At 41.2% G+C, this 27,555-nt stretch overlaps 1 protein-coding gene across 2 annotated transcripts; it reads left to right on the plus strand.

Annotated features, from left to right (window-relative positions):
* The first annotated feature begins 742 nt into the window (after nucleotides 1-742).
* LOC311264889 (carbohydrate sulfotransferase 11-like) lies at nucleotides 743-27,381 on the plus strand. 2 transcript variants are annotated; one of them, XM_084366073.1, is made up of 4 exons: nucleotides 743-1,289; nucleotides 21,156-21,232; nucleotides 22,345-22,509; nucleotides 23,316-27,381. In XM_084366073.1, the coding sequence occupies exons 1-4, from the start codon at nucleotides 1,196-1,198 to the stop codon at nucleotides 23,997-23,999; spliced, it is 1,020 nt and encodes a 339-aa protein (XP_084222199.1). In that variant the 5' UTR covers nucleotides 743-1,195; the 3' UTR covers nucleotides 24,000-27,381. The 2 variants fall into 2 exon arrangements, with proteins under 2 accessions (XP_084222199.1, XP_084222200.1); XM_084366074.1 differs by having other exon boundaries at nucleotides 22,348-22,509.
* The last annotated feature ends 174 nt before the right edge of the window (nucleotides 27,382-27,555 follow it).

Consider the following 27,555-nt stretch of genomic DNA (forward strand, 5'->3'; position numbering starts at 1 on the left):
CTGTCAGTGAAATTTGTAAACTGTGAGTTTGTGGTTCTGTTCTGTAAATGACATCTACTGCATGTCTGTCCATACTGGGAAATGGGTCACTCCTCTGTGGTTCTTCCTGAGGTTTCTTCCATAGTGATTTTGGGCTCTATTAATAAAATGTATTTGATTTGATATGGTAAGTTATTCAAATTAGTGTATTGTGTAACTAAAGTTTTTTTTTTTTTTTTTTACTTTTTTTTCTTTTTTTCAATTTCAATGTATTTTATTTCATGTAACGTCTCACAGCCAGCGTCATTTAACTGTCAGTTGTCGCATGAGACCGGACATGGTGTACCTCAAGTCAGTTAGTGTCGAAATCCCTGTGAGCGACTTTAATAGAGCCTTAAAGTGCTCCTCGTAAGCCCGACCATCACAGGTCGACAGTCATGTGGCTAAATGGAAATACACCCCGCGCTTGCTATTTTTGATTTGACCTGCTAAATGTTGAGTTTATCTATTTATATTTGAGCCAAAAAGTGATGACACATCCTGCATGTACGACACGCTGTCTACATAACGGACAGCCGAGCTTACATCGCGTTATAAAACTCGACTTACCGGGTGTAGAGTCAAAATTTCCGGCGCCGCATGAAGGCAGCACAGCAGGCTGAGAATCGGGGAGAGGGCGCGATAGAGGGGTGGGCGTGACGTCATGGCATGGTGCCCCGTCCATGTTTGGCGGAGAAGAAGAAGAAGAAGAAGAAGGAGAAGAAGAAGAAGAAGTTTGTGTAGCTTCGAAACTCCAGACACCATTAGTTTGAGTCACAACTCGAGTCTAGGAGGAGAGAAACAGTTTATTCATAACTTTTCATTTGCTTTAGGGCTTATCACATCAACGAAACGTTATTTAAGGCTTAATTTAAAGTCACCTTGCTTAATTTGTCATTAATATTAAGTTAACGTAATCTAAAAAGCCGGCAGAGACCAGAGCGGGCGGTACTGAATTTAAGTCCCACTCACGTTAAAATCACCGGCTTGTTGCTCTGTCGTTCCACAACCCAGCTAACGTTACTCCTGGATGGGCTGTGGGTTTTTATTTTCTTTTATTCTATTTTTTTAAATTCCCAACAATTAATGAATAGGCTCCTAATTCTTCGTTTCGCATGAACCGCGTCGAGGCAGTAACGAGGGGTCGGGGGCTCCGCCAGAAGAGCCGGGCTTCAGGATGAGGATGCCCAGAGGAGGACGCCTGTTTCTGGCGACGTGCCTCGGCTCGCTCTTCGTTCTCGTGCTGTACTTCCAGAGCATCACCAAGCCAGGTAAGAGCCCACTCATGCTCTGTGACACAAAGAAGTACAAAGACCGTACTGCAATGTTATTTAATTTAATGTTATTTATTTGCCTTAGACTTAACAGTGAACGGGACATAAGGAAAGTAAAACTATATCGTTTGTGATAAACGCATTGTCCGCATTGTATTGACGTTAGCAAGACGACATTTATGTTCCAATGTGTTGTGTTTAATTGACATTTAATGTAATGATAATTGCAGTGAAAATCGCACATTGGGGTTATCGAAAAAATAGTTGTTACACGTCTATACATACAATGTAGAAGTAATAACGAGTGGATAATGGAGTGTGGTGGTCTTGCATGCACTTTTAATGCAGCATTCATCTGTTAAACAGGGCTGTGTGGGTTTTGCGAGAATTGTGTATCTTAAAGACCATTTTTTAATACAGAAACACCGACACACCTGTGTGTTAGTGTGCGCATGTGAAACAAAGGGCATGTGCAGAGAGACGGAACCAAATGCGACTGAAGTGAAGTATGAATAAGCTGACTGTGAACTCTGTAATGTTTTGAAACCCCCCCTCCCACAGACCCCCTGCATTCCTGGGCTTTAGCCTCCTCTCCTCCTCTTACCTCTCCTCTCCTTTTGTTGCCTGCGCTGAGCCTACTCTGGACATTGCAAGACAGATCTGGCCCCAGGGGAGTGCAGACTCCTGGGGAGAGGAGTCAGAGAGTGAAAGAAAAGCTTTAGATGATTGATTTGATGTACATGCCGAAGCAAAATGGCACATGGGCAGAGCATTTGATGAAAAACGATGTGTTTTCCATGTGGATGGTAAAGAAGGGAGGAGGAGGTGCAGAGAGGAGTGCCCAGGTTTTTGTGATACTGTAGAGCAACAGGAGCTGGATCAATATATGTGGGTTTTTGATGAAATGGAAAAGTAGTGAGGTGAACTCTGCACACGTTAAGGCGCATACAGAGCGTCTGCACTTGTCGTATGTTGTCATAGTAAATAAAAGATGATTGATATAGTAGAACATTAAAAAGCATCGTTACACCCATAACCTCTCCTGAATCGTCTGCAGCGCACACCCGTGATGGAACAGTTCAAACCCTCAGCAATAAATCAACTTTTATAGACCACCAAACGTTGAATATGTGCGTAACTGTCAGTGGCAGACACACAAACCACATGTAGCCAAACCTACAAGCAGCACACTTCACCACTCCCACTGACCCCTCCTCTACCAGCTAGGTGTATGTACCCTTTACTGTCTGTCCTGTTTAGACTTGTCTGCTTTTACAGCCCCACCAGTAGACATGCAGACCACATGAAGAGCATGTTGGAGCCACATTAGAGAGGACTAATTCACAGGATGTCAACGAAGCACAGGGCGTCCTTAATTACTGCGTATCTCGTCAGAGACAGTATGAAAAGCAACACCAAATGTCTTGTTTAGTTCTCTCCCGGTCGTTTTCAATCCTTGTCATTTCTCACTTCTGCTGTGTTTCTATCAGGAGCACAGTGAAGTGAAACAGGAGAGAAGAGAGCAGCCAGTATTCCCTAACTAGAACAATCTAGAGAAGTATGCAACCATATGTTACAGGATGTATGTTTTATTACTTAAAATATTGAAAAGGTATGTCTAATATGTTTGTTCTTATCTTTTTGAGACAAATGAGAGTGATGTGTGCTTAAGTAAAAAAATCGCAATTTGACAGAGAAAGCATCCATCAGGGATTTAAATGTTATACCAAGATGGAACACAAAGATGAACAATGAAGACTGTGTTTATGTTGGCATTCAACATAAAAAAACTGAAAACTCAGTTGCAAATTGTGCAGTCTTTCGTACCTCTTACTCTCCTGAATCTATTTTTTTTTAAATCAAACAAAATGGCTCAGAGCCTGATGGAAAAATTAAAGAGAAAAAGGAAAAGAGCTTTCTAGTTGAGTGTCGCAGAATCCTAAAACCCAGAAATAAGTAGCAGTTTTGCACTTCCGGTTCCCTCTTATCAAAGCCAGTGGGTTTTTGTCTGAAATAAGGTCTATTGAAAAAAAAAAAAGCAATTATTTTATATTCAAATATATACATTACATAAATTGATTTCACATTAACAATCAAAATGGGTGCTATATGAGACCAATATAGTTCACATTTCTGATCATAACTTCCACTAATATGGGGAGGTCAGCATGAAGGTATTGGAAGTAAATTAGTTTTGTGTCATTCAAACAATACTTTATTGATGGTCCCTGAGTGAAACCCCTGTGGTAAAGAGCAGGGGCTCAGAGGTGAGCTAACTGCCATCTTACTGCCAACACTGGGTGAAACTGAGATGCTTCTGAATCCGGAGTGAATAGCTCTCAAATATCCTGGCACCGGCATGAATTTCTGCGCTCTAAACTGATCTGCCAAGTACTGGGGCTCAAAAAATAGGCTGACTTTATTGAGGTTTGATAGCTGCTGTGAGCGTTTTAGCTAACTTCCTGTCCGTTTTGCAGGTAGCAATCCCCTCCCCCCTCTCTACGTCACTGCTCTTGCACAACTTATCTTTTTTTCAAGGCAGCTCTTTTTGCCTCTCTCTTTTCGTCAAGCATTTTTCATCACTTGGCCTGTTTGGTAGTGTAAGCCGTCACCTAAAGCGCCAAAATTGGTAGTTTTCCCTGTTCCACCATTGCTGGTTTAGGTACCAGAACAGGAGGATCCTGCTCTCTGTGTTTTCTGCAAGCTGACAGGACCGCCTCTTTATGGAGGTCTGTCCTGATTGGATAAAGTGGGCAGGGATATCAGAAAATGTCATGATAGTATAGTGTGGTGTGTTAATCTGTAAATCCCACCCCTATTCAGCAAAAAGACATTCAAAACCCCAAGATGTTTTTTGAGAGGACCTTAAAATTGCAGACTTGACATCAGTACCTCATATTTACCACTCGTTGACAACTCATAGGCTCTTCACCATGATGATGTGATGTCACACCCCAAACTAGATGATTATTCAAACTGAATGACAGTGGTCAGGTGTGAAAAAACGGTAGTTATTAAAGTGTATTTTCATGAGGTGTTCAATTGCCAAATTTCTGTACAGTAGGAACATCTGCACACACAGGTGTGCTCAGACAATAACAGTTAGCATGGTCCAAGTGCTTTTGTTTCTTGAGGTGTTGGAGGTTTGATGTTCACTGAACACCAGAATATTGAGGATGAGAAATGTGAGTTTTCATCTAGTAATGGTGCCTTACTGTTGATGGAGAGCTGGGTGTATGATTGAGACTAAAGAGCAGAAAGTGGTACTGATGGTAATGAGCTTAACTCTGTGGTTGGCATTATATTACTGTGGTACTGCGCTAACTGTCCCAGTTGTATGGCTTATATTTTACACACTCTTACCTGTGAATCCCTTATGAAAGCTTATTGTGTAAGTTTTTGTACCATGTTTTGTCCACTATATGACTATATCTATCTTTCCTCTGTTCCTTCATTCTTCTTGCCTCTTCCGATCTGTTTCTCCTCTTTTCATTGCTTTTATAAAACCCTCACTGCTCACTAAGCTCTGTCAAGCTCTCCCTCTCCAGACAGATGAATGCTACAGAAAACCATTTAGTATGAAGAATGTCTGGTACTTATACAGTAAGTTAAACACAGGCATACTAGATGTCATTTTAAAATACCCTCATGTTTCTGGTCCACTTGTCTTACAGAACCACATCTCCCAATTAAGCCTGCTGTTGAATACCGGACAGGAAGCTCAGTGCATATTATTGTTGTGCTTCCATTGTCTGCCTTCCTGAGCCAACACCCTGGGTTTGGCACTCAGGAAAGAAATATGAGCACTATCCAATGTACTATTATAAACTCATTACTTAAGTCACACTAGATTTGTTGTTCTATTAACTGTTAATTTGTTTATTTGAGTTTTACAGCTATTTCACCTTCTTTCCAATTTATTTTTCAGTTCCTTTGTGGGCGGGATAGTATAATTTTAAACACTGGAGGTTGGCCGTGAGATACATCACTCTCAAGTTTTGTTTAAAGGTTATCTTTGGTTTTCAAGATGTGACACACATGTATGACTAAAAATAGGTTGTAGCATAGCAACATTTTGTCTGACTGCATATGTAAATCCCCTTTCAAAAACTACTTCCACTAATAGGGCTCAACACTAACTTTTAAAAGTGGTTAGGCAGCAGCTTTTGGTTGAACTGAAAATATGGTTGCCATTTTAAGTCACCTTACATTTTGAGTAACTAAGATACTATGCAGTTATGTTAGCTCAATAGAGAAAATGTGATATTGCAGTAACCAAACAAAATTCTTTGTAGCTTGTCTCTTCCCGTGTGTCTGTAGCATGTGCTACCATGAACTGGTGGACTTGATGTGTCATTTATCAAGGCGTATGTTGAAAATTTCACAGATCATTTGTGTCTCCAGTTAGAGCTGTGTCTTGAAACTACCTAAAAAACTGCAATGGCAGCAGGCATACTGGATTGTCGAACTGAAAGGAAAATAACTACAGTATTTTCATAAATGATTAGTCATTTAAGTCACCTAATGTGACTCTCAAATGTGAATATTTGAAAGGTTTTCTTAGTCCTGTGTGATAATAAACTGAATATCTTCAGATTTAGGACTGTTGTTAGGACAAAACATTTGAAGATGTCACCCTGGACTTGCTTGAAGCTGATGTTTTATAGTCTGAACCAGTGTTTTTCAATCCTGTTACTAGGAGCCCCCTGCCCTGCATGTTTTAGTTGTTTTCCTGCGGCAACACACCTGATTCAAATGATCAGCTCGCCATGAAGCTCTGCTGAAGCCTGATAACGACCTGTTCATTTGAATCAGGTGTGTTGGAGCAGGGAAACATCTAAAACATGCAGGACAGGAAGCCCCCAGGAACAGGACTGAAAAGCACTGGTCTAACAATTAAATTAAAGGAACTTGGGACAGGATTTGTGAAAAAATAAACATGCATTTTAAGTTTCTTAATGCTAACGGGTGATGAAGCGTTCAAAACCAAAAAGAATGAGCCCACCCACGTATCTCTCCATTGCCTTGAACAGGCTGTGTGCTGCATAATGTACTGCAATTCGGTGTCCGAATTTCCCGTGCAGTATTGTGGACATGACATAAGATGACGCTGAATGCGTATCCTCGACGGCTTTCGACTTGGATATGCGAAGAAGACAAGCCTAGTGGACCCAAACTAGTGTTTGGGAAGTTATGGATTCTGCTACGGCCAGCAAACGACACACCACCACACAAAGTCCACTAAAAAGTCATACTAAGAAGAAAACGAAGGTTTTATCAGCGGCATGTCGTTAGTCGAAATGAAATTACGACCAAAGCCGGGCTGGCACCCGAATACACATCGGATACGCGCAGGGCCAGATTAACACTTTGCTGTACCCTGGGCAACAATATTCAAGGGCCCCATCATCACGACCCCAGGATCACTATAATCTGGCAAAATACAGAATAAATTACAGTAATATACAGTAAATGTACTCAATACTTCAATATCTAACTGTCATCAAGTGTATGTTGATGTACAGATGTGCAAATGCTCATAGAGCTACAAATGCACCACTATGTCCTCTTGTCAAGGCCACTCACTCGCATATGATGTTATGAAAACAAAACACATCAGCATCAGTATAATCTGGCAAAATTTACCCACTACATAGAGAGGGAGGGAAGTGTCCTCCATTTTCACAACAACAAAAAAAGCAACCACTTTCAAAGCATCCAGTATTTATTTAACAACACTTATTCCCAACACAGATGTATTGCATTGATGGAGCCATCACAGAGGAAGTCCACAGACAAGACACAAACAAAAATCCATAATCTGCTATGGTCCTCAGCTCATTTAAGACAGAAATCACCCTGTCACCTCAGAATTCAACAGGACAATCAAGTTATAGTGCAATATAAACATTGTGAAATCTGCCAGATTTCTCTCAACAACAATAAACAATTTACAGCATTTTCATGGAGCCACCACAAGGAAAAAAATCAATAAAATGCAGTATCATCTGTTCAAATAAACATTTTGGTCCTAAACTCATTTTAACTTATTTTAAAACAGAAAACAACCTGTCACCTCAGAATTCAACAGGACAGGCAAGGGTTAGCCATTTTAGTGCAACATAAACATTTGGAAATCTGTCAATTCCTCTCAATTAGACAAGACAAAAAGAAATGCTACATAATCTGGCAACATACACAGTTTTAATCCTAAATAATGGGGAAGTGCATGTTTAAATTTGAAATGCTTGATTTCATTTGGCAAACACATCTTACACTGGCTTTTTTCTTGACTTTGAATGTGCAAACTGGTGTACAATATCTTCAAAATCAAGGCCACTAACAAGTTCATGTTCGATGGCCAAGAGAGAAAGTGCAGAGAGCCTTGTCTGTGACATTGTGGTCCTCAGCTCATTTTTAACTCGTTTCAAAACAGAAAAAGACCTCTCACCCTCACAGTTAGACACAGGCAAGGTTAAAAACAGTCTTAGTGCAACATAAACATTCGGAAATGTTGTCTTAAGTCCATGTCTCTCAAGAGCTTGCAGCAGCTGTACAGGTGAAGTCTCATTCTGCACAAAGTGCTTGAACTGAATAAGTTCGTCTGACAAGGAAGCATCCAGATCTGTCGGATAAGTGGAGCTTAGCTTGGCAGCTCTTTCACGCACATCACAATCATCACAGTCCCTCTCAAATAAAACTCCAAAGAGGTCACACACATGTGTGTAGGCTTCGATGCGCTTGGATAGGCACGAACAAAGTCTGTCAATGATGACATAATATGTTTCAACCTTAAATCTCTGACTACTATCAGTAAAAGCTACTTCGCTGTCATCACCAGACTCGTCTGCAAATTTCTTTCTTTTTCTCACGCGTCGAGTGTCAGACTGGTAGTTTTGTGTAGCACTGACAGCTCGTGCTGATTCTTCGAGCTCTGCAAACTGTTCTCGTAGAGTGCCAACATATGAATGCAGTGACCGCAAAAGGCCAAGAGCAGTAGCTAAATCCATATCGCTTTTTTGGAGTTGGTCACTTGTTGCCTTAAATCTATGCAGTACCCGGTCCCACAACATAGTCATTATTACTGTCTCCAGTTTATCAAGTTTTGCGACCAATGCAGCAGCTTCGAGTTTAGTTTGTGTTTTCTCATCACAGTCTGAAGCTAGTTTGGCTAATGTATCTCTAATTGCCCCGTAATTTTCATTGAGAGCTTTTGTGGAGTCTGCTCTGCAACTCCATCGAGTGGTGCTTAGGGATTTTAGAGTGTATCTAATGTAATGTTCGCTGTTATGGAAAACTGTATTCCAGCGATGTGTTGATGCGCTGCAAAATGTATACAGAGACTGCAGCAGTTCAAAAAAAGAGTTAACCTCCTCACAGCAATTATCAATGCAGTTAACACCTACGAGGTTCAGCGAATGGGCAGCACACGGTGTATAATGAATTAGTGGGTTTTGTTTTTTCAAGTGTGCCTGGAGCCCGCTGTATTTGCCAGACATGTTGCTAGCATTATCGTAACTTTGGCCACGACAGTTTGACAAGTCTAACCCCAAGCCTCGCACCATTTCAATCACAGATTCAGCTAGGCTTACACCTGTGTGGCTGTGGATGGGCTCAAACCCGATGAATCTTTCCACTACTCTGCCATCTGCACTGACAAAACGAAAAACAAATGTGAGCTGATCTACGTGTGCTAAATCTGGTGTTGAATCAACGATTACAGAGAAATATTGAGCGTGTCTGATTTCCTCTGCTATCACTTGCTTAGTTTTGTCACCCATTAATGAAATAAATTCTTCACACACAGTTGAGGACAGGTAAGATGGCTTACCTCTACCCTTATTGCCATGCTTCTCAAGGTGCTCCTTTAAAAAGGGGTCAAACTCCGCTATCAGTTCAAGCAGTCCCAAATAGTTCCCATTGTGCGCGGAGCCCAGCAGTTCGTTGTCGCCTCGAAATGGCAGTCCTCTCGCTCCCAAAAATTTAATAACAGCAACCACACGTCTAAGGACTTCTTTCCAGTACTGCTGTTCTGCCTCACACTGTCGGGCAAGAGAAGCGTCCACTCTGCTTGCGTATTGAGACCTGTGCAATAAAGAAAGCATGTTTTGTCTATGTTCTGCACTCTTTTCGTGATCACTAATCCTCTCTGGATGTTTCCAATCACAGAATCCGCTGATAAATGTATGCTTTTGGGATGACAGGAGTTTGCAGGCATAGCAATAAACCGATCCAGTTGATGGCGAGTAAAGAAGCCATTCCCTTGGCACAATTTGGTTGTTTGGGAGACGGCAATGAAGCAAGTCGTTGGTGAGGGAGCGTGTCCTACTCCCAAGTCCGGACTCCCTTACTGATGCAGGATACTTGGTAGCCCGGTTCTGGAAAGCTGCAGGCCCTCGGTAGATCGCCTCTTCCCGGAGCTGCTCCGTAACGGGCCCCCACAGTGCAGGATCCCCAGGGAGTAGAGGCGTTGAGGTACAGGGGCTGCTCGCAGACTCGACGAGCGGCTCAGATGGCGGTGAGACTCGAGACCCATCACCGCTTCCCTCAACGGTCGCACTCGCAGCAGAATCCGGGCTGTCGGTTGAAGATGCTGCCGGGGGCTCTTCGCTCTCCGAGTCCGGGCTGTGAACATTAGCTAGCGCCGGCAGTGAAGAAATGTCCTGGCTAGCTGAGCTGTCCTCGTTGACGGAAGCTGCCTTAGCAGAACAGTTGGTAACGTTAACTGGAGTGAAGAAATTACCTATTTTCGGCATATACTTTAAATTTTCTGCGTTTCTGATGTCCTTCTCCTTTTTTAATTTCCGTTTAGCGCTCCCACTTAGCTTCTCCATGTCTGCATTTTTTGAGTTGTGTAGCGGCGTTTGACGTCACGCAAGCCGCTCAGTGCACGTTGATTGGCGTCACCTTTGATCCGCCTCATACGGCCTGACCAATGAGAAGAGGGTCTCAGCTCACGGTCACAGTCACAGACAGGGGCAGGGTCTCTGTGCAGCGCAACGGCTCCGGCAGACAGTTTAACATATATAAGCGAGAGATAACCAGATATTTTGCTTGTGCCCTCACTGCCCTGGGCCCTTTAGAGGTCGTTGGCCCCTGGGCAATTGCCCAGTTGCCCATATGGTTAATCCGGCCTTGGATACGCGTTCGGCTCATGGAGGCAGCTTCAACTTGAATTGGGACTGAAAACAAATGCTGACATGGCTCATTTACTAGTAACCAGGTAAGAAAACATTGCAGGTCATGTTTAGAGCTTGATTTGAAAATCATATGAGATCACCGAGGACTCAGAGTGTCCTAACGTGCAAAGTAGCGTTAGCTGCAAACATGTAACTTAGTCCACCGCTGTGTAACACTTAATAGTTACAGACTGCGCATTTTCCATGGTCCTTTAGTCTGAAACCGAATAGTTAGAAATATGTCCCTTTATATATGGGACCGAAAGCCCAACCTGTTATCCGGGAGGTGACGTTAGCAGCTGGCTGTAGCCACAGTCTAACGGTTTGTTTGTGTCTATGTAGCAACATTAGCCACTAACACACAGCAATCCCGTATCAGAGACGATATTTCTGTCCCTCACTATGCCGCCTTTGCTTTCGCCTGTGCCTGTCAGACTGCATCAACCGTAACGGTAAATCGGCGCACTTGTGTGTCGCTACACACAGCGAGCCGGCTTCCCGGCTGCTTCGTGTGTGTATGGGATAAGGCATCAGCTGCACTGCTGTGAAGAGTTCATGCGCGCTACTTGTCTGATGCCTGCAGTTACCCTAACGGCCGCAACGGCCGTCGTGTCACTATTGACTTTTATTTCTTGATACTGCCCCAAGTCCCTTTAAAGTAAACAAAGAAATACTCAACATATTCACTGATGAAGAAAATGACCATTAGTCAAAGCCCTGAGCAGCATGAAGAGATTTGCTTAATGTGAGTTTTAAAGGATATGGGTTGTATTAGTCATTTTGGCCAGTGAAGGATTGGCCAGCATCTCAGCAGGATTTGCTTATGTATGCATTTAAAGTCATGATTTTAGATCATTTTCTTTGCTTTGTGCAGCATGCTTTTGACCTAGTTGTAACTAATTGGCAAGAAGAATTCAACCCTGTAATCACTACCCCTCAAATCAAATCTGGGCACAGAAATATTGGGTTTTGAGAGCTTCTGTATTGGAAAAGGGATTCGTTTTGATTGACCCTTTTCGCCTTCAGCTTTTCCAAGTTTTTGTCTTTATTTATTAACGATAAAATTCAAATGTCCTGCATTTCCATCAGCAGTGCTTTCATTGGTACTTAATTATTTGATTTTCCCAAGCCAGTGTGAAAACATTTTTGACGTACTGAGGAAATTTCCCTGACATGTGCTATTTCCAGTCCGCCTTTCTTATTAGATGCATCATAATTTGAACAAAAATAGAGATGAACACCCAGTTTTCTTCCCTCTCAGACTCTCTTTTATGTGGTGGCATTGACTCAGCACTGCTGTGCCGCAGTGGCATTGTGTGTGTGGTTTGAGTGTATCTTTCATGCCAAGTACACTGGCTCAGTGTAGAGGGATGGTGTGCAGTGTGTGCACTTGTCATAAAGGGGAGTGAACTTGTCAGCATTCACAGAATAAGTGAAATCCACATTTGTGCTAGTTTGACAAGTCTTCAGCCCAACTGTTTGACACAGGAAGCCTTTTCTATCAACACCAAAACCAGACTTAAAGGGGAGTTGCAAGTTGTTTTTTTAAAAGTAAGCTATGTTTTGTGCTAGAAACACAAGTCACGCTCACGAAAAAGTCTCGCTCTGAAACCTTGTGAGGTGTGAGTTGTTGCAGAAATACTACAGTGGAAATTTGAGTCAGGGTTATAGTTTACCTAGAGGAACTGCCAGCAAGAATTTATTTCCAAAGTCGTGGCTGAATATTGAACTGATTTTCACAATCAACATGACAATTGTAACAACTCACCTTGAGAGATTTCAGAGTGAGTCCTCCTTAAATCTTATATCTCTAATCTTATTATTTAACAAAAATTTCTATCCACATAGGAATGTTTCCGTAATGTTGTCAGACACTTAAAATAACAACCTCAGCCTGTCAGTGGTAAAAACAAGCACCTTTAGTCGAGGTAACTCTGACGGTCGGAGTTGCCCCAAAGGATTACATTGCAGCCATTGAAGCTGCGTAGCGGCTGTTGACTGAGGCGATGTGCTGGACTGATTCAAAGTCTCAGTAGTATGTAAGTATGAATCATTTACACACCAACATAGCCCAGGTTTATAGATACCAGAATTCCCCTTAAGTCTTTAAATTTTGATAAAAACATGAGATAACATAAGAACAACATGCAACTCTTTAATCAACCATTACATTAAGCATATGGTTTTGTTTTACTTGTTATTGTGAATATGACATGGCTATGATATCGCATGGCATAGAAACCAAACTGAGCTGACATATGTTGACCTTGAGCAGACCCAGGACTTGTGTCTCTGGTCTGCTCTTGGTATTTCTAAGCCATGAACATATTCTGTGTTCATGGTGCTGTTTGCTCTACATTCACCCTCTCCAACTTTTCCACTCCATTTGCTCGGCAATTGTACACGTCTTCACATACTGAAGGGTGGGAAAACTCTTCTCTCTATTTCCCAGCTATGGCAAACAATAGCAAATTGTCTGATCAAGCTGAAATGCCCACAGGCACCTGAGTAACATATCTTTAAACCATGCAGCTGTTGTGTATTGTGTGTGCGTTGTGTACCATACAGCGGTTAAAACTGTTGTTACTATACTGAACAAATCTGAGCTGGATTTGAAAAACAAACCCCTCCAGATAGGTGATGGGTTTTTGAAGCTCGCCACTCATGTTCTCAAAGCAGAATACACTCGGCTGGTCTTTCTGTCAGTGATGGATTCCACCTCACAACTGTAAACAGACAACATCAAGGCCTGCTCTGATGTGCCTTGCCCACACACAGAGTCAGTGCACAATTCACATTGTCATTTTTTACCTAATCCTACTGTACACACACACACACACACACACCGTAACACACACTGTAATCATTGTCAATGAACACGCATTTACCCACAGACACACTGTTCGTCCACATACACACCCATCCATATTCATACAGTGCGATCCTGTAATTGAACCACAGGGCGGCTGCTGTGAAACAAACAAAGAAGGTTATGATACCTGTAGGGTCCCCCACAATGCTGACGGCTCTTTAGAGAGTGCTGTACACCACATGCTACACCCGCTGGCCATTTGTTGCCTCACTCTTTGGAGTGTATCAAAAGTCGATTTGTTAATATCACTAACATGCCTTATCTTGTAAATCATTAGGCCTTCTGGCTTCCGTCTTTTTAAAAGAATAACATTAAGGACTGATTTAAAAAGATGAAACACTAAGGGTGAAGTGGATTTTTATGCAAAGACAAGAGCTGGAGGCTGGTGTCTGAAGTAGTTGAAGATGTTATTGTGGTTTCAGTGCTTCCTGGTCATGGTTGGACTGTGCCTCCGAGCTTACTTGTTCTATTGTAAAACAGTAGCGTTGATTGTTCATGTTTGCTGTTGCAGGTTAGCTGTGATCTGTCCATGGCTTCTACTGTGCTTTGTGGCCTCTCTGTGGTTTCAGGTATAGTTTAGTTTGTTAGTTTTGGAATCAGCAAACTACAACTACTGCAGCTTCAGATAGACAGCAAGTGCTTACACTCTTACGAGAAGTTAAACTCATTCCATTTCAGGGAAACAAACTGACACTACCATACTTTTCTTTCATCAACAGACACATCACATGTACTATAGATACTTAAATTAGGACAGAAATGTCGAAGGATAATGAAGGATTTTAAATGCTGATCATTACCGACAGAAGACAAACACTCCCAGGCAGTAAACATTTATACTGGATTCAGTGTTTCGCATTAATTAACGAGACTCTGGCGGCCTGCCATAGTCAAAGTTACTACATCATAATCTCATATTGATCCCAGACTGTTTTTTGCTTGTCACAATGACTAAAAGATCTCCAACGTTCTGTGCCATTGTTATTTTCTACATTTTATAGTCTCCAAAATTTCTCATTTATGGTCATGTTATTTATGAGATACATACAAAGTATTGTATGATGTAGCAACTTTGACTATGGCAGGCCGCCAGAGTCTCGTTAATTAATGCGAAACACTGAATCCAGTATAAATGTTTACAGACGCTTTCGGTTGGCATCGGACCTGAGCTGCCAACCCAGACTGTCCGTATTTGATGATCTGGGAATGGTACTTACATTGTGTTGCTTTCAGTCTTTTTCACTTTTATGGTTCATTCATGGTTTATGGTTATGAATCAACAACTAGGGAATTTTAAAGCTCAAGGGAATCTAACAGAATTTAACAGAAATAGACAATGTATATTATGAGCCTATATAATTTCATGTTTGTTGTTTCTTTTTTGTTGAACTGTCTGCTGCAAAACCATTTGTCCTTCGGGGACAAATAAAGTTGAACTTGAACATGTAGTGAGCAAAAGGGGTTGTTCAAAAGGAGCTGATTTGTTGGTCTGTATTATTGCTGCTAGCAGCTTTTGAGAAATTAAACTAACGATTTAAAATCTGGATGATTACTTTGGGACTTTTTGAGCCCAACCACAACGACCCATGAGAGAGGCATCTCGATGGCAGCTGACGGTGCTGCCAAGCAGGCAATTAACATTCTAGCCCTTGAGGCTAATGTCAGCTAGCATGCCACTGTTGACAGAAACTTAAAATCTCACCTCCAGTTCTCACTGAAAAAGAGAAAATCTGTGTTGACCGTGTCTACCCACTCATCCAGACCTGTCTAACCTTCTGCCTTTTCTTTTCACTGCAAAGCTTTACTACAACAAGTTGTTGCACCACGCTTATCTTATCTGTTTGGTTTATGTGCTTCCCCGTGAGATCACGTGAGAGGGAAAATGTGTGAGCTTAGCTGTCTTTTTGCAGAACCATGAAGCTAGAGCGCTGAAGCCATTATTTTTGTATTGATTAAACTATACATACATGGATGAAATAATTTGCAGCATGTAGCAAGACTTTCCCTGAACTGGATAATCAGTAGTTTTACTTAAATACTTTACTTCAACAGGAGTCATATTTTTCCATCAGTGTGGAGTAAGGAAAATAACTGAAAGGATTTACTGATAGTAACAACACTCAGACTGTAACAATAGTTTCCAATGTTAGTTTGAGCCATTTTACTTTAGATGATAGTGGGCAAGGTTTTTTCGCTTCAGCTTGCTCTTCGGTGGATTCCATGCTCTGAATAGGTGCAGCCATCTTACATCCTCCGCGTCAACGCACGTTACATAAATTGACGTATTTACGTAATCAATTACGTTCACGCGTCGCACCTGCCCTAGTGGCATTCACTGTTTATTCAAAATGTATTAATATTGAGCATGTTACTTGTCAAAATTGCACCCTATCCGATGCTGCACTACTTTCGGTCCCAGCAACACACCTGCTAAGTGTGAAGTAGATGAGATAAACAGCTCTCAAGATATGCAAATAATATAGACAGACAGAGAGAGACAGACAGATTCCTTGTTTTATAGTTAGATATAGTGATATATCGGCTGATATAAATAAAAGTATACAGCTCTAGTATAAGTACTACAAGTACAGGGGTTGCTTTATCCCCTTTGGCCACTTTCTGGCCCTAACATGCACACTGTAATTACACAGCGCTGAATAATAACCCAAACTTGTTAGGGCCTCACTAATTGAGGGGAGCCTCTCAGCCCTCGTGTCTAATACGAGTGAACTCATAGTCCATCAAACTAAAGCGTTTTGCTCAAACTGCTCAAGGGGGTCAAACTGAACTCATATTTTACGAGGTGCAACTTTCTGAAGTGAAAAATATGCTGGTTGATGTAGTAATTTAATCCTTACATCTGTTACAGGATTGTTTCTGTAGCATTTCTGATTTGAAAGAACTGTGCAAGTGAACATAAGGACTTCCTGCCCCACTACAAAGGATAAAAGTGATCGTAAAGTCACCTCAGCTTGTTGGGCTAATTACCACCATCTGCAGCTCATAGCATGTGGATGGTGTGACACCTTTGAGTCAAGCTATGCTCAGACCAAACACAGAAAGTCTGGCAGCCTGTTCCTCCTGATAACCCCCTTGTCTACTCCTGCCTTCAGCTGTTTTCATTTGTGACGTCCTATTTTCTCTTCCAGTCACTTTCAGACTTTTTTATACCTTGATCAAATTACATTGTGGTTTTCTTTCAGCCAATGGAAACTTCCAGTACGTGACCCTCATAAAGACAGACCTTTATTTCAAGAGCAATTAAGTGTAATTTTACCTCTTTAGGTAAACATTTACATTATCGATGCCACAGAATCCTTTGTACTATTTATCAACATCACAGAGAGGAAGAGGTTTTTCAAAAAAGAGAAGCTCATTTGCCAGCAGAGGACGGAAGAGATTTTTTATTAATTGAAACAATCATTAAATTATCCAAAGTGTTTTAATAAATCGGGGCCCACACACACTCTGAAAGCATCTTAGTATACGTTTTACATACTTTGTCACTAACTTCCTGTCAACTGATTAGTCATAGGATAGTGCTCTCTGTTTATGATGATTCAGACCAGTTTACAGGCTTAATGGAACCTTGTTTGCTAGGAAATATAACATCAGCAAAGCTTCAAACGCCTGACAAACCAGACAGACCCACGTTCAACATGTGCCTGTTTGTGTGTGTAATAAACCTCTTCTGCTTCAACTGCCTGTATTGTGTCACTTCCTGGATCTGAGGGGAAGTGGTGGTTTTCTGGTGCATGCGATACAACACAGAAAAGATGTGGTTTATGATGATAAGAGTGGAGTAGACTCTGACGTTTACTTTTCCATTTAACAGAGAAAACATTGACTCTGTGTGTGCAGGTAGAAGCTTTAATGCCGTTTAAAGGGTTAGAAAAGCAGTCCTGAGTTTAACATTTTAAATCCTCTAGGTTGGGTTGTGGTGCCAGTATACATAGAGACCTTTAGATTCTTAAAATTTTAGAGAAATGACCAATAGAATGACTTAAGCTGGACATAATTGTACAGTTTATACAGTTAACAATGTAGAAATAAATCTGTCAATCAATCAATGTTGGTTTTGTCTAGATGACTCACAATTGATATCACAATCATTCTCACAATCATAGAGTCTACAATAATGTTAACTGGTGAGGCTTTTGCACAGAGTTGCTGTATAATGGTCGCCATCTTAGTTTAGACAATTTGTTAATCAGCAATATTGGATGGAATTCCATCACATTGCTGCTTAGATCTTTCAATAAAGTCCAATGCTGTGATTTGATGGCTCGACAGACCATCGTTGCCATCTCTAGAGTGATGTTGCTAAAAAAAAGTCTATACCTATAACAGACTGATGCTGCAATGGCTGCCACCGTTTGGAAAGGACCTATTACATGACTTCCCTTTTCTTTAGAAAAGATACGGTTGGTCGTTGGATGTAACTTTGACCTGCAACTTTGACATGTGCTGGTTAAACCAGGGCAGCACCAGGGGAATTTTAAAAGCTAATAATATGCACATTTCGTCACCTGCTTTTTTCCAGTTTTAAAGCATTAGGGAAAGTGTATGCATGAAGTAAATCAAGTAGCAGTGGTTGCATTCTTCAATACTTTAAGCAGTACTTTAAACTACAGGTTATGAACTTCTTTTTAAAGTGCAGAAATGTGAAATTATTTGTATTTTTCAGTATCTGCCATGAGAAGCAGATAATTATTGGTTATTGGTATCAGCTGAAAAAAAAAAACATATTGTACATTTCTTAATTCCATCTATGTTTTCTTTTTAAACAGAAAAATACAACTGTACACGTCTGAATTTAAGTTTCACTCTTTCACCTAACTAAGATGAGAATAATTGCCATGGTAACTCACTGTAAAACACACTTGATTCAAACTTAACACAAAAAAAATAAAGAATCCAAAATATAGTCTTGGATTGTCTTCCCACAATCATCAGTAAGATTTGAAAATATTCCAGCTCTACACGCTGTTTCTGCCTGCTGCTGACTCTCTCTCACACCTCTGCCACTTCATGTCTCTCCTGTCCCCTCCTGCCGTGTCTTCTTGTCCCTGGAGTCATAGTCCTGATCGGTGTAAATCACCTCTATGTGTGTCCCCTGTCTTTAACCTGGCAGATGTCTGTCTCTAAGGCTGACTAATTCAATGATCCGAGACTGCAGTCCAGACAGAGTCCATTCAACTACAGTAGAAAGGCCAATAACTGCACTGAGCTAACTAGCTAATGGCAGCTAGTAGGTACAGCCAAAGAGAGCTCAAGAATAAAAGATTTAGTGGCATCTAGCAGTGAGTTTGCAAACTGCAACCAATGAATACTCCTCGTCTCACCCTTCGCTTCCAAGCATGTAGAAAAACCTATGAAGGCTGCGACATGGTTGACTCCATGGAGGGGCACCCACTCCCTCTGTAGATATAAAAGCTCATTCTAAGCAAATGAACACACAGTGAATCTTAGTTGCAGGTGATTTATACACCAAAAAAAACATACATTTGAATATTATTACCACACAGTCTTTTCTGACCTTAAACTAGTGATATTACTAACTTACATTCAGGTCGTAGGACTCAAAACAGGACTGCTGCCTTAATTATTTGCTGTATTTGACATATACACTCCTCTTAACTGTGTCAGCCTCGATATATCAGAATGGATGAAATACTTACGCATTTCCTCTCCATCATGAAGTGTTTACAAGTGTTTATACAATACAGATAATAAACCATTAATATGAGTAGGGCCTCCACAAGTGTCTTTTGACCTACTTTCTAGCTTCCTGAGGAAGCGTCCTGAGTTTGCAGAAGGCTTAGCTGCTTAAAATGTGAGCTGCGGCGCTGTTGACTGAGAGCTTTGGCACCTCATACATTATATTCAGCTTTACTTGGAAGATTGCCTGATATGTGCATGATGAGCTTTTAAGTTTTCAACCTCTGGGATGCAGTTTGCTGTTTTTGTGACCTCTTTAAACCATTCGTTCTCCTTTCTTTCAACATGTCATCCTAATGGGAATGCACTGTAACTTTGATTCTCTTGAGTGCTGCTCAAAACACTTTATCATGTATATATATATATATATATATGTGTGTGTGTCGGTGTATGTATTTATCATATACATTAAAATTGCATATAAAAACGTATGAAATGCATGTCTGTTCTGTATCCACACATGGCCTGAGATGTGAATTGTATCTACCTAGTAAAGCTTTCAACATGGTCCAACAAGATTTAGATGTCTATCTGTGTGTTCAGATGATGTGGCAGATTCGTCCAGAGGAAGTCGAGGATTTTGATGGTTCATGTGGGCTGAGGCAGAGAGGAGGGACAGACAGAGACTGCATCACACAGTCTGTCTTACTTCCTCTTATACTACATATTTCACTATATCTGCAAAGACACCAGTACTGAAATTGTTCTCTTTTTTGTTTTCTGATTCCTCAAAATAGCAGGAAGCAGTTATGATTTAGAGTTTGATTTTAACCTTGAACAAGAGCTTGTAAACATCTGTGGTTTACTTTTTTTTTCCCATGAGATACGAGTCCCCAGCTGACAGAGCGATTTATTAAATTTGGGTGCCATTTCAAAACAGTTCTGTACTGAAAGTTGCTTAATGTGAATTTGGCAGAAAGAAAAGAAACAGACTCTTTGTCCTTCTGGATTCCATACTTACAGAGCATAACCCCCATCTTCTTTTTTATTGCCAAGTGATATACTTTCCATATGTATCTGGAATTTTCTTGTCATTCCATAGGTCCTCTCTCAAGCTGATTCCCCCATGCTAATTTACATGAAGCACATTCCCCTCCTCTTTCCACCTCCATCACATTCCACTATTGTGCAAGATGTAAAGCTACCCTAGGCATTGTTTAGCCACATGTGCAAAACAAATCACTTTTGTCGCTCAGTTACATTAGCTGCAGACCCAAACACTGACTGCCATCAGGCTGGGGTGGGAGCTGGGCAGTAGGGGGATGGGAGTGGGGCATTGAAGGGGAAGACAGATGTGTTTATAAAGACTGGAGGAGGGAGGAGAGACGATAACAAGGTCCCTATCCAGATACTTTCCTCAAACCAGCAGAGCTGTCGGCAGGTCCATCATTACATGTTATGCAGCCCAGTATTGGTGTAACCCACTAACTAATCAGTGTTGCATTCATCCTGGATCGGTGTTATGTTAGGAAATTGGAACTGGGTGGTCCCCAAATCTGATTTGTTTTGTCCTCCAGTTAATTTGCTGTGTATGAATAACAAACATAATTGCAGCTAGAGCAATAAGAGACTAAGAGAGGAGTGGTGTAACTTATATAAGAGTCACAGAGAGAGTTTGGAAGAACACACTGTTCCCATGGAATCTATAAGTGAAAGCAGAGAAAGCAGAGGCAACACGTCATGACAAAGGCAGAAGCAGAGGGGGTAGGAAAGTTGGCTCTGGCTGACCTTCCCATTAAAGCTGTATGGTTATCTTTATAATGTTATTTAAACCTCTGTGCGAATACACGACAAATTGTAAAAAGGTGTTTCTCATTTGAGAACCTGAATTTGTGACCTGCAGGTATAGGCTGCTGAAAAAATAGAAGTCATGTGGACGGACTTAAATCAGTGGTGACAAAGTCCACAAAGCACCCACAGTGAACATTCAACACACGTGTGCTTATGTTGACATAACACATGTAACATGTAATGAGATGTTATTTGCACAAATCCTGTGAAAAAGTGAGAAATGCACTGGAATGATGGAAAATCAAGAAAAATAGAACTCCTCTATTAAATAGTGATTTGATTTGATTTTTCTAATTATAGAAACTGGTTTGAAGACAGACAGCACACCAGGGAAAAGCAGGAGAAGTCCACTGCAGACCCTCTACAATGGAGACCAGGTGAGAACACAAACACACAAATATAAAACATATATTTATCAGACTCTAAGAGGCTTTGCCAACTTTGTAATGATTGACTTGATCCTGAAATCTGCATTATTCAGTGTTGAGTGAGTACTTGGCTTAAAGAAGTTTCTGGTGTAGCTAAAACACTTTTTTTTTGTATGTTTGTCATACGAGTAAAATTAATCAATATCAGTACTCCTGGTTAAGGTATAAATCCTGACTGGGTAGCTGACTGAAGTTAATTCCCTTTGAAACTTGTTCTGTAAATACTTCTCTGGCTGTTACATACTGTCTCATTGAACACATTGGTCTGATGCTCAATTCTGAGGCTGTACAGTAAAAGTGTTCTGATGAATAATAACAATTGTAATCAATATTTATTAAGGATGTCACAATAATAATTCTCCAAATTCAATTAAATTTTCAGCACCGACGGCTATGCTATTGTTAAACTTTTATGCCCTGACGTTTCGTTTACATTTTTTATGAGGTGCACATGAACGCACCATGACTCCCCTGTCAGAAGGCTTGTTTTGAAGATTTTTGATGTAAAAGCAAAATTGTGACACCTGTAACATTTATATAACGAATGAGAATGTGTGTGAAAGCGGTCGCTCGTAGCGATGACCTTACAGAGAATTATTATCTGAATCTGTTTCAGAATGTTGTTTAGTTGTCTGGCTGCGAATTTCCTGTTCTGGTTTACGTTTTGGCTGCAATTGGCAGCTGTTTTCAGCATTTGTACATTCTCAACACCAAATGGCAAACAGACACAGTTAGAAAGGAGCTGGTGAACATAGTGACGCATTTAGAGAGGCGGATAATTCCCTCAAGACTAGCTCCAAATAAATAATGATGATTTTTTTTAAAACAGAAAAAAGAGAAATCAACTTGTTTGAAACTAATAAAACTAAATCTTGTGATTATGAAACTGTTGTTTCACTCTTGTACAATAACACTGTTTACAGGAATTGCTCTGGATACACAATTTGCCTCTAACAATAGTTTTAAAGGTTTTTCCTCCTTCTGCCTCTTCTCTTCCTCAATCACCCATCCGGGCTGTCTGTCATTGGCCCCATGCATCGTCCTGGTCACATCTCTACAAGCAGCTGGAGCTGTTGGCAGCTCAGAGGTCCCTCCAAGGCCGCAGGGAGCTGTTGGAGCAGACGTGTCTGAGCCACATGAGGAAGCGGCAGGTGCTTTCGCCAGAGGATCTCAAACACCTCATTGTGGATGATAAACACAGCCTTATTTACTGCTATGTGCCCAAGGTTGGTTACCATGAGATTAAGTAGAGTGGTTAAAATTGTAGACCAGAGGTTTTCAAACTGTGAGGTGTGCCTCCCAAGAGGAAGAGTAGAGAGGGGGGGCATGGAGGGAAAGACAAGCAAGCTGATGTGGATCAAAAACTGTCTTTCCAAATTCAGATTATTCTGTGTTAATAGGCTTTTACCTGTGACGTGACATGATCATTATCCCAGAAGTCCATAGTAATTAAATGTCCATAATTCTGCTTAGAAATCATATAGAAAGAGGCTTTTTGTTACTCCGGAACTTGCCTGAGAATCATCATGTTTTTAAGTTTTCGTCAGTATGAAAGTAATCTAGTAATCGTTGTCTGTACATCCATGGATACGTTGTAAACAGGAACTTTGAATAACTAATTCGGCATACCTTTAATGGGACCAACTTGCCAAAAATGCAAACAAATACAGGACACAAAAAAGAAATAGGGCTCAAGTTGTAGCCCATAGCACCAACTCACTGAATCCATGCCAACACTGCAGTTCCTGTTGACAAGGAGGTGGATGGGGGTGTTCATGCAGTTGTCTTTGGGTGCCCAGAGTTTAAAAACCCCTGTTCTAGACTAAAAAATCATAATAAGAAAAAAGAAACAAGCAGCAATTGCAATAAATTAGAGAAAAGCAAACAAATAAAGACAAAAAATGTTGTGCTGCAAGTAGTTTTAAAATTGTATTAACGTATTTATAGTTTAGATTGTTGAGATGCAAGTTTGTTGCAGTCTTTAAAAGCACTGTATGAATGTGAAAATCTTCCTCTCTGTTATCACTTCCAGGTAGCCTGCACCAACTGGAAGCGCGTCCTCATGGTCCTCAAGAGTGACGGCCGCTACACCGACCCCCTGTCCATCCCTGCAAACGAGGCCCACGTGGCAGGTAACCTCCACACACTGAACGAGTTCTCAGTCCCTGAGATCAACCACCGCCTCCGCAGCTACCTCAAGTTCATCTTCGTGCGGGAGCCCTTCGAGCGCCTGGTGTCCGCCTACCGGAACAAGTTCACCCGCAGCTACAACACGGCTTTCCACAAACGCTATGGAACCAAGATCATCCGCCGGCACCGGGCCAACCCGGAGCCCGAAGCACTGGAGAAAGGGAATGACGTTTCTTTCCATGAGTTCGTCCAGTACCTGGTGGACCCTCGGACCCAACGGGAGGAGCCTTTGAATGAGCACTGGGAGCGGGTGCACTCCCTCTGCCACCCCTGCCTCATCCACTATGATGTAGTGGGGAAGTATGAGACTCTGGAGCCAGACGCTCAGGCTGTGCTCAGGTTGGCTGGAGTGGAGGGAACACTTCAGTTTCCAACATCTGGTAAGAGCACCAGGACTGATGGCAACATGGCAGCACGCTACTTTAAGCACATCAGTCCTTTCTACCAGAAGAAACTGTTCAACCTGTATCGAATGGATTTCCTGCTCTTCAACTACTCCACACCAGAGTACCTCAGGACTCGATGAGGGAGGAGAACAGAGGACAGACATCAGCACCATGGATGGATGATGCTTTTCTTTCACATTCTCTTCAGACTTTTTGTTAGTGATGGATCATTTTGCACTTTCCAGTTGCCATGGACTCTTGTATAACTTTCATCCCTGTTGTGAGTGGTCCATCACAAGCGCTGACTTTCCCAAAAAAAACTCGATTTTCTGGTTTCAGTGAGTGGAACTTTCAAAATGGAAACACATTTCTTCTGACAGAAGTTTGTGCTGAAATCCAAGCATATGTCATATCTGTCAGTTTGCGTTCCAGTGTGAAAACGCTGTATTGTTTTGAAGTTTAGCAGAACAGTGCAGATGCAGGTTGTTTGAAATTGCAGGTGACACATTCAGTTATTTATTTTTTATTCCCCTGAAAAATTTCTCATCTACAAACAGCTTTGTCAAATTTAGCAAATCGCTCTTTCAGTTTCGTTGTCTGTCACATGTGGTCATTGAGTCAGTGTGATAAGCCTTATCAGCAACCCTGAGGTGCCCACTACAGTGAAGGTTCTCCCATGGCTTGTTTTTTTTTTTTTGAGAACCAATGAGCCATAAATGAAAGTCAGAGGTGGGAGGAGCAGGTTCTCCTCTTGCACGGGCATACAGGTGAATGTGCTGACTGTGAAACTAGACACAGCAGATTCAATCAAAGCACCTACAGAACAATAATAGCTGGATGGCGTTTATTTATGTATGTCAGTGCGTTACGTATTTATTGTTGTGGAAACGTGAGTGGCAGTGAGGCTTTGGGCTCATGATTTTGTGAAAATGAGATTCATTTGAATGAAGGGAGGGGTTATGTCTTTTATTTGTGTTTGCATGGAAAGTTACTTGCTGTCTTGGCTTTTGCACATGAACTCATGCCAAATATGAAATCTTCTGGACTGTTCAAATATTATAATATCCCTGTTCCCTGGGCCTGTCTTATCTAAAGCGCTCGCTGACACTATCTTAAATGTATATCTGAGAATAATTCCCAGGGAAACTCGCAGTCACTGCTTACTTCCAGTAAAAGCTTGTTGCCACCCCTCCTCTATCACTGTCTGTATTTAGCTCTGGGCAGGTAGGCTGAACAAACAACCACATAGCTGTGGTCAGGGCCGGGTCCAGCCCAGCACTGCTCCTCGTCAGAGCTCTCCTTGTTAGGGTGAATGCAGGCAGCCGAGGGGTCAATCCACCTACAGTCATCTCCACTGCAGGGCCTTGTTCAGCAAATACGACGGAAATTATGGTAAATAATACGGAGGTTAATGTAGGAAAATGTTTATTAATGGCCTGTACTGTAAAAATACCAGGTTTAACAAACGTCTTCATCAAGTTTTAAAGTAAGTTTTAAAGGGAATTCCATCGACTTTGCACATTAAAGTCTGCTTACAGGTGTTGGGGAGAACTACGGCATACGTGAAAAAAGGTGTACAAAGTGTCTTTTTGCTCAATTAATGTCCTCAAGTGATGTCACTTGAATCGGCGTCAGTTGAGACAGAAGAATACAAGTTTGAAAATGAAAACAATTAGGAGGTGTGTAGTTAGAAAGAAGGGACCTTACTGAGGCCGGCGTCTAAAAGATCAATTTTCCGATTCAAATCGATCTTCCGATACAGTTATACATCTTGATCGAGAGTCATTACCGCACTTTTGACAGAGACTTCATGGTGCATTCAGGTGCACTTTGCAAACTCAGAAATCTATATTTGAATGGTCACAACGGTTGTTTAAAACAGGAAAGTTTCTGTTTTTTTCCCTTTGTTGAAATTCTTAATACTTAATAATCTGTCATTACTTATCCCACTCATTTCTCCAAATGCAGATTTTAACCACAAATCTCCAAAACCATTGAATTTAATTCTTAATGTAAAAATTAATACAGCATTTACAGCACTTGTTGACAAGATTCCTTTCATATCAAAGCTAAATTGATATTTTAACTGTGTATAACTGTATTCCATCACAAGTCTCACAATGTGTAATGAGTGTAATGCTAAATCAGTGGAGTTCTGTACTCGGTCCATTCATTCTTGAAAGAAGAGGTAAAATCATCCAAAATGCCCCAAATCTCACTTGAAACAGTCAAATCTGCAGGTGCATTGGTAAACCAGTATCTTTCTAACACCCAGTTCCAGTACCCAGAGTAAACTGCACTGCCTCATTTTATGTAGCTGGGGGATATTGTTAAGGAAAAAGAATTATAAGGAATACATGTAAAGACAACTCTGTGCTGTAGCTTTTGTTGAAGTAAAAAGATCAACGCTTAATGTTTCTATCTTCATGAATTCCTAAAAATGTCCCAGAAGGTTTAATGAAAGAATAAGTCAATTGGCAATAATTACCTAAAATAGTCTAAACTGTCTTCTCAAAGTCTCATCCCGTACTCCGGACTATTCTTTTCAAGGCACCAGTCCAGCCTGGATGAATTAGAAACATTGCATGCTGGGATTAAAATGGACCTGACATAGCTAGTTATCCCTGAGAATACGAAAATAACTTTCTAATAACAAAAGTCATCATTTCCATGAAAAAGTCTTGTCCCAGAGTCAGGATATTAGTTCCAGTCTTGCGCCAAAAGCTTGCACACTTTCAGTGCATGTCCAGACAAGCTGGCATGGAACTAGCTGTAATTTCATCTCGTCTCCTCCAGATTTCTTTTTATATAATGTTTCATCTTGCTGAAGAATATTGTCAGACAGGCCCAGTCAGGCCCCGTCTGGAATCATTGCTTTTGTGCGCCTGTAGTCATGCTTTGAAAAAGTGCAATATCTGTGTGAGAATCTGTAATGTGTTAAAAGCTGTATCTTTATAAGTGACTTCCTCTTTTATTCAAGCCTTAAATCTGCGCCATTGCGCCTCTGCCACATTTTATTTTTTCTGTTCGGCCGTGATTGCAGCCGTGGATTACAGGGTTTTCATTTTAATGCTCCCCTGTGTGGCAGTGTGTGATTTAAGCCATAATTGGCGAGAAGATGTGACTTGCCAAAAAACTCGATCACACCCTTTGTGTTTTTTTCTTCCTACTGGCTCGACGACACGCTGCACAAAATATATGTTTTGCCTTTTAATTTCTTTTTTTTCTTCTGGAAAATACACAACAACACATAGCTTGTTCTTTCAAAGGGATATAACACGCGGACGCTGCTGTGTATGAACACAGCTAGTCACATCTCCAGCCATTTTTTGTGGGAATGTTCCTTTAGTCAGACCTGTGAAATAGCGAACAGAGCACAATCTGAGAGAATCTGTCATGCACCAGTTTACTCTTGCCATAAAACTGTGAATGTGATGACTTATAAGCGAAGTGCACTTGCTGATGTGATGATTGACTGGCTGGTTACCTTGAAGTTCCAACAAATACAATCCCTGAACAGCACCACTGACTCTGTGTGTATGTGTGTGTGTGTGTGTGTGTGTGTGTGTGTGTGGGGTGTGTTTTTGTTGCTCATCACAAACTCAGAGATATTCTCTCAAAAGGCAGTTTTTCCCCGTGATGGTATGGGAAGCTGTCCTCGGTTAGACTTGACAAAGATGAACTTGTTCTAGTCCT

Source organism: Pagrus pagrus, assembly GCF_965226575.1.
Source record: "Pagrus pagrus genome assembly, chromosome: 11".
In the NCBI taxonomy this organism is placed as follows: domain Eukaryota; kingdom Metazoa; phylum Chordata; class Actinopteri; order Spariformes; family Sparidae; genus Pagrus; species Pagrus pagrus.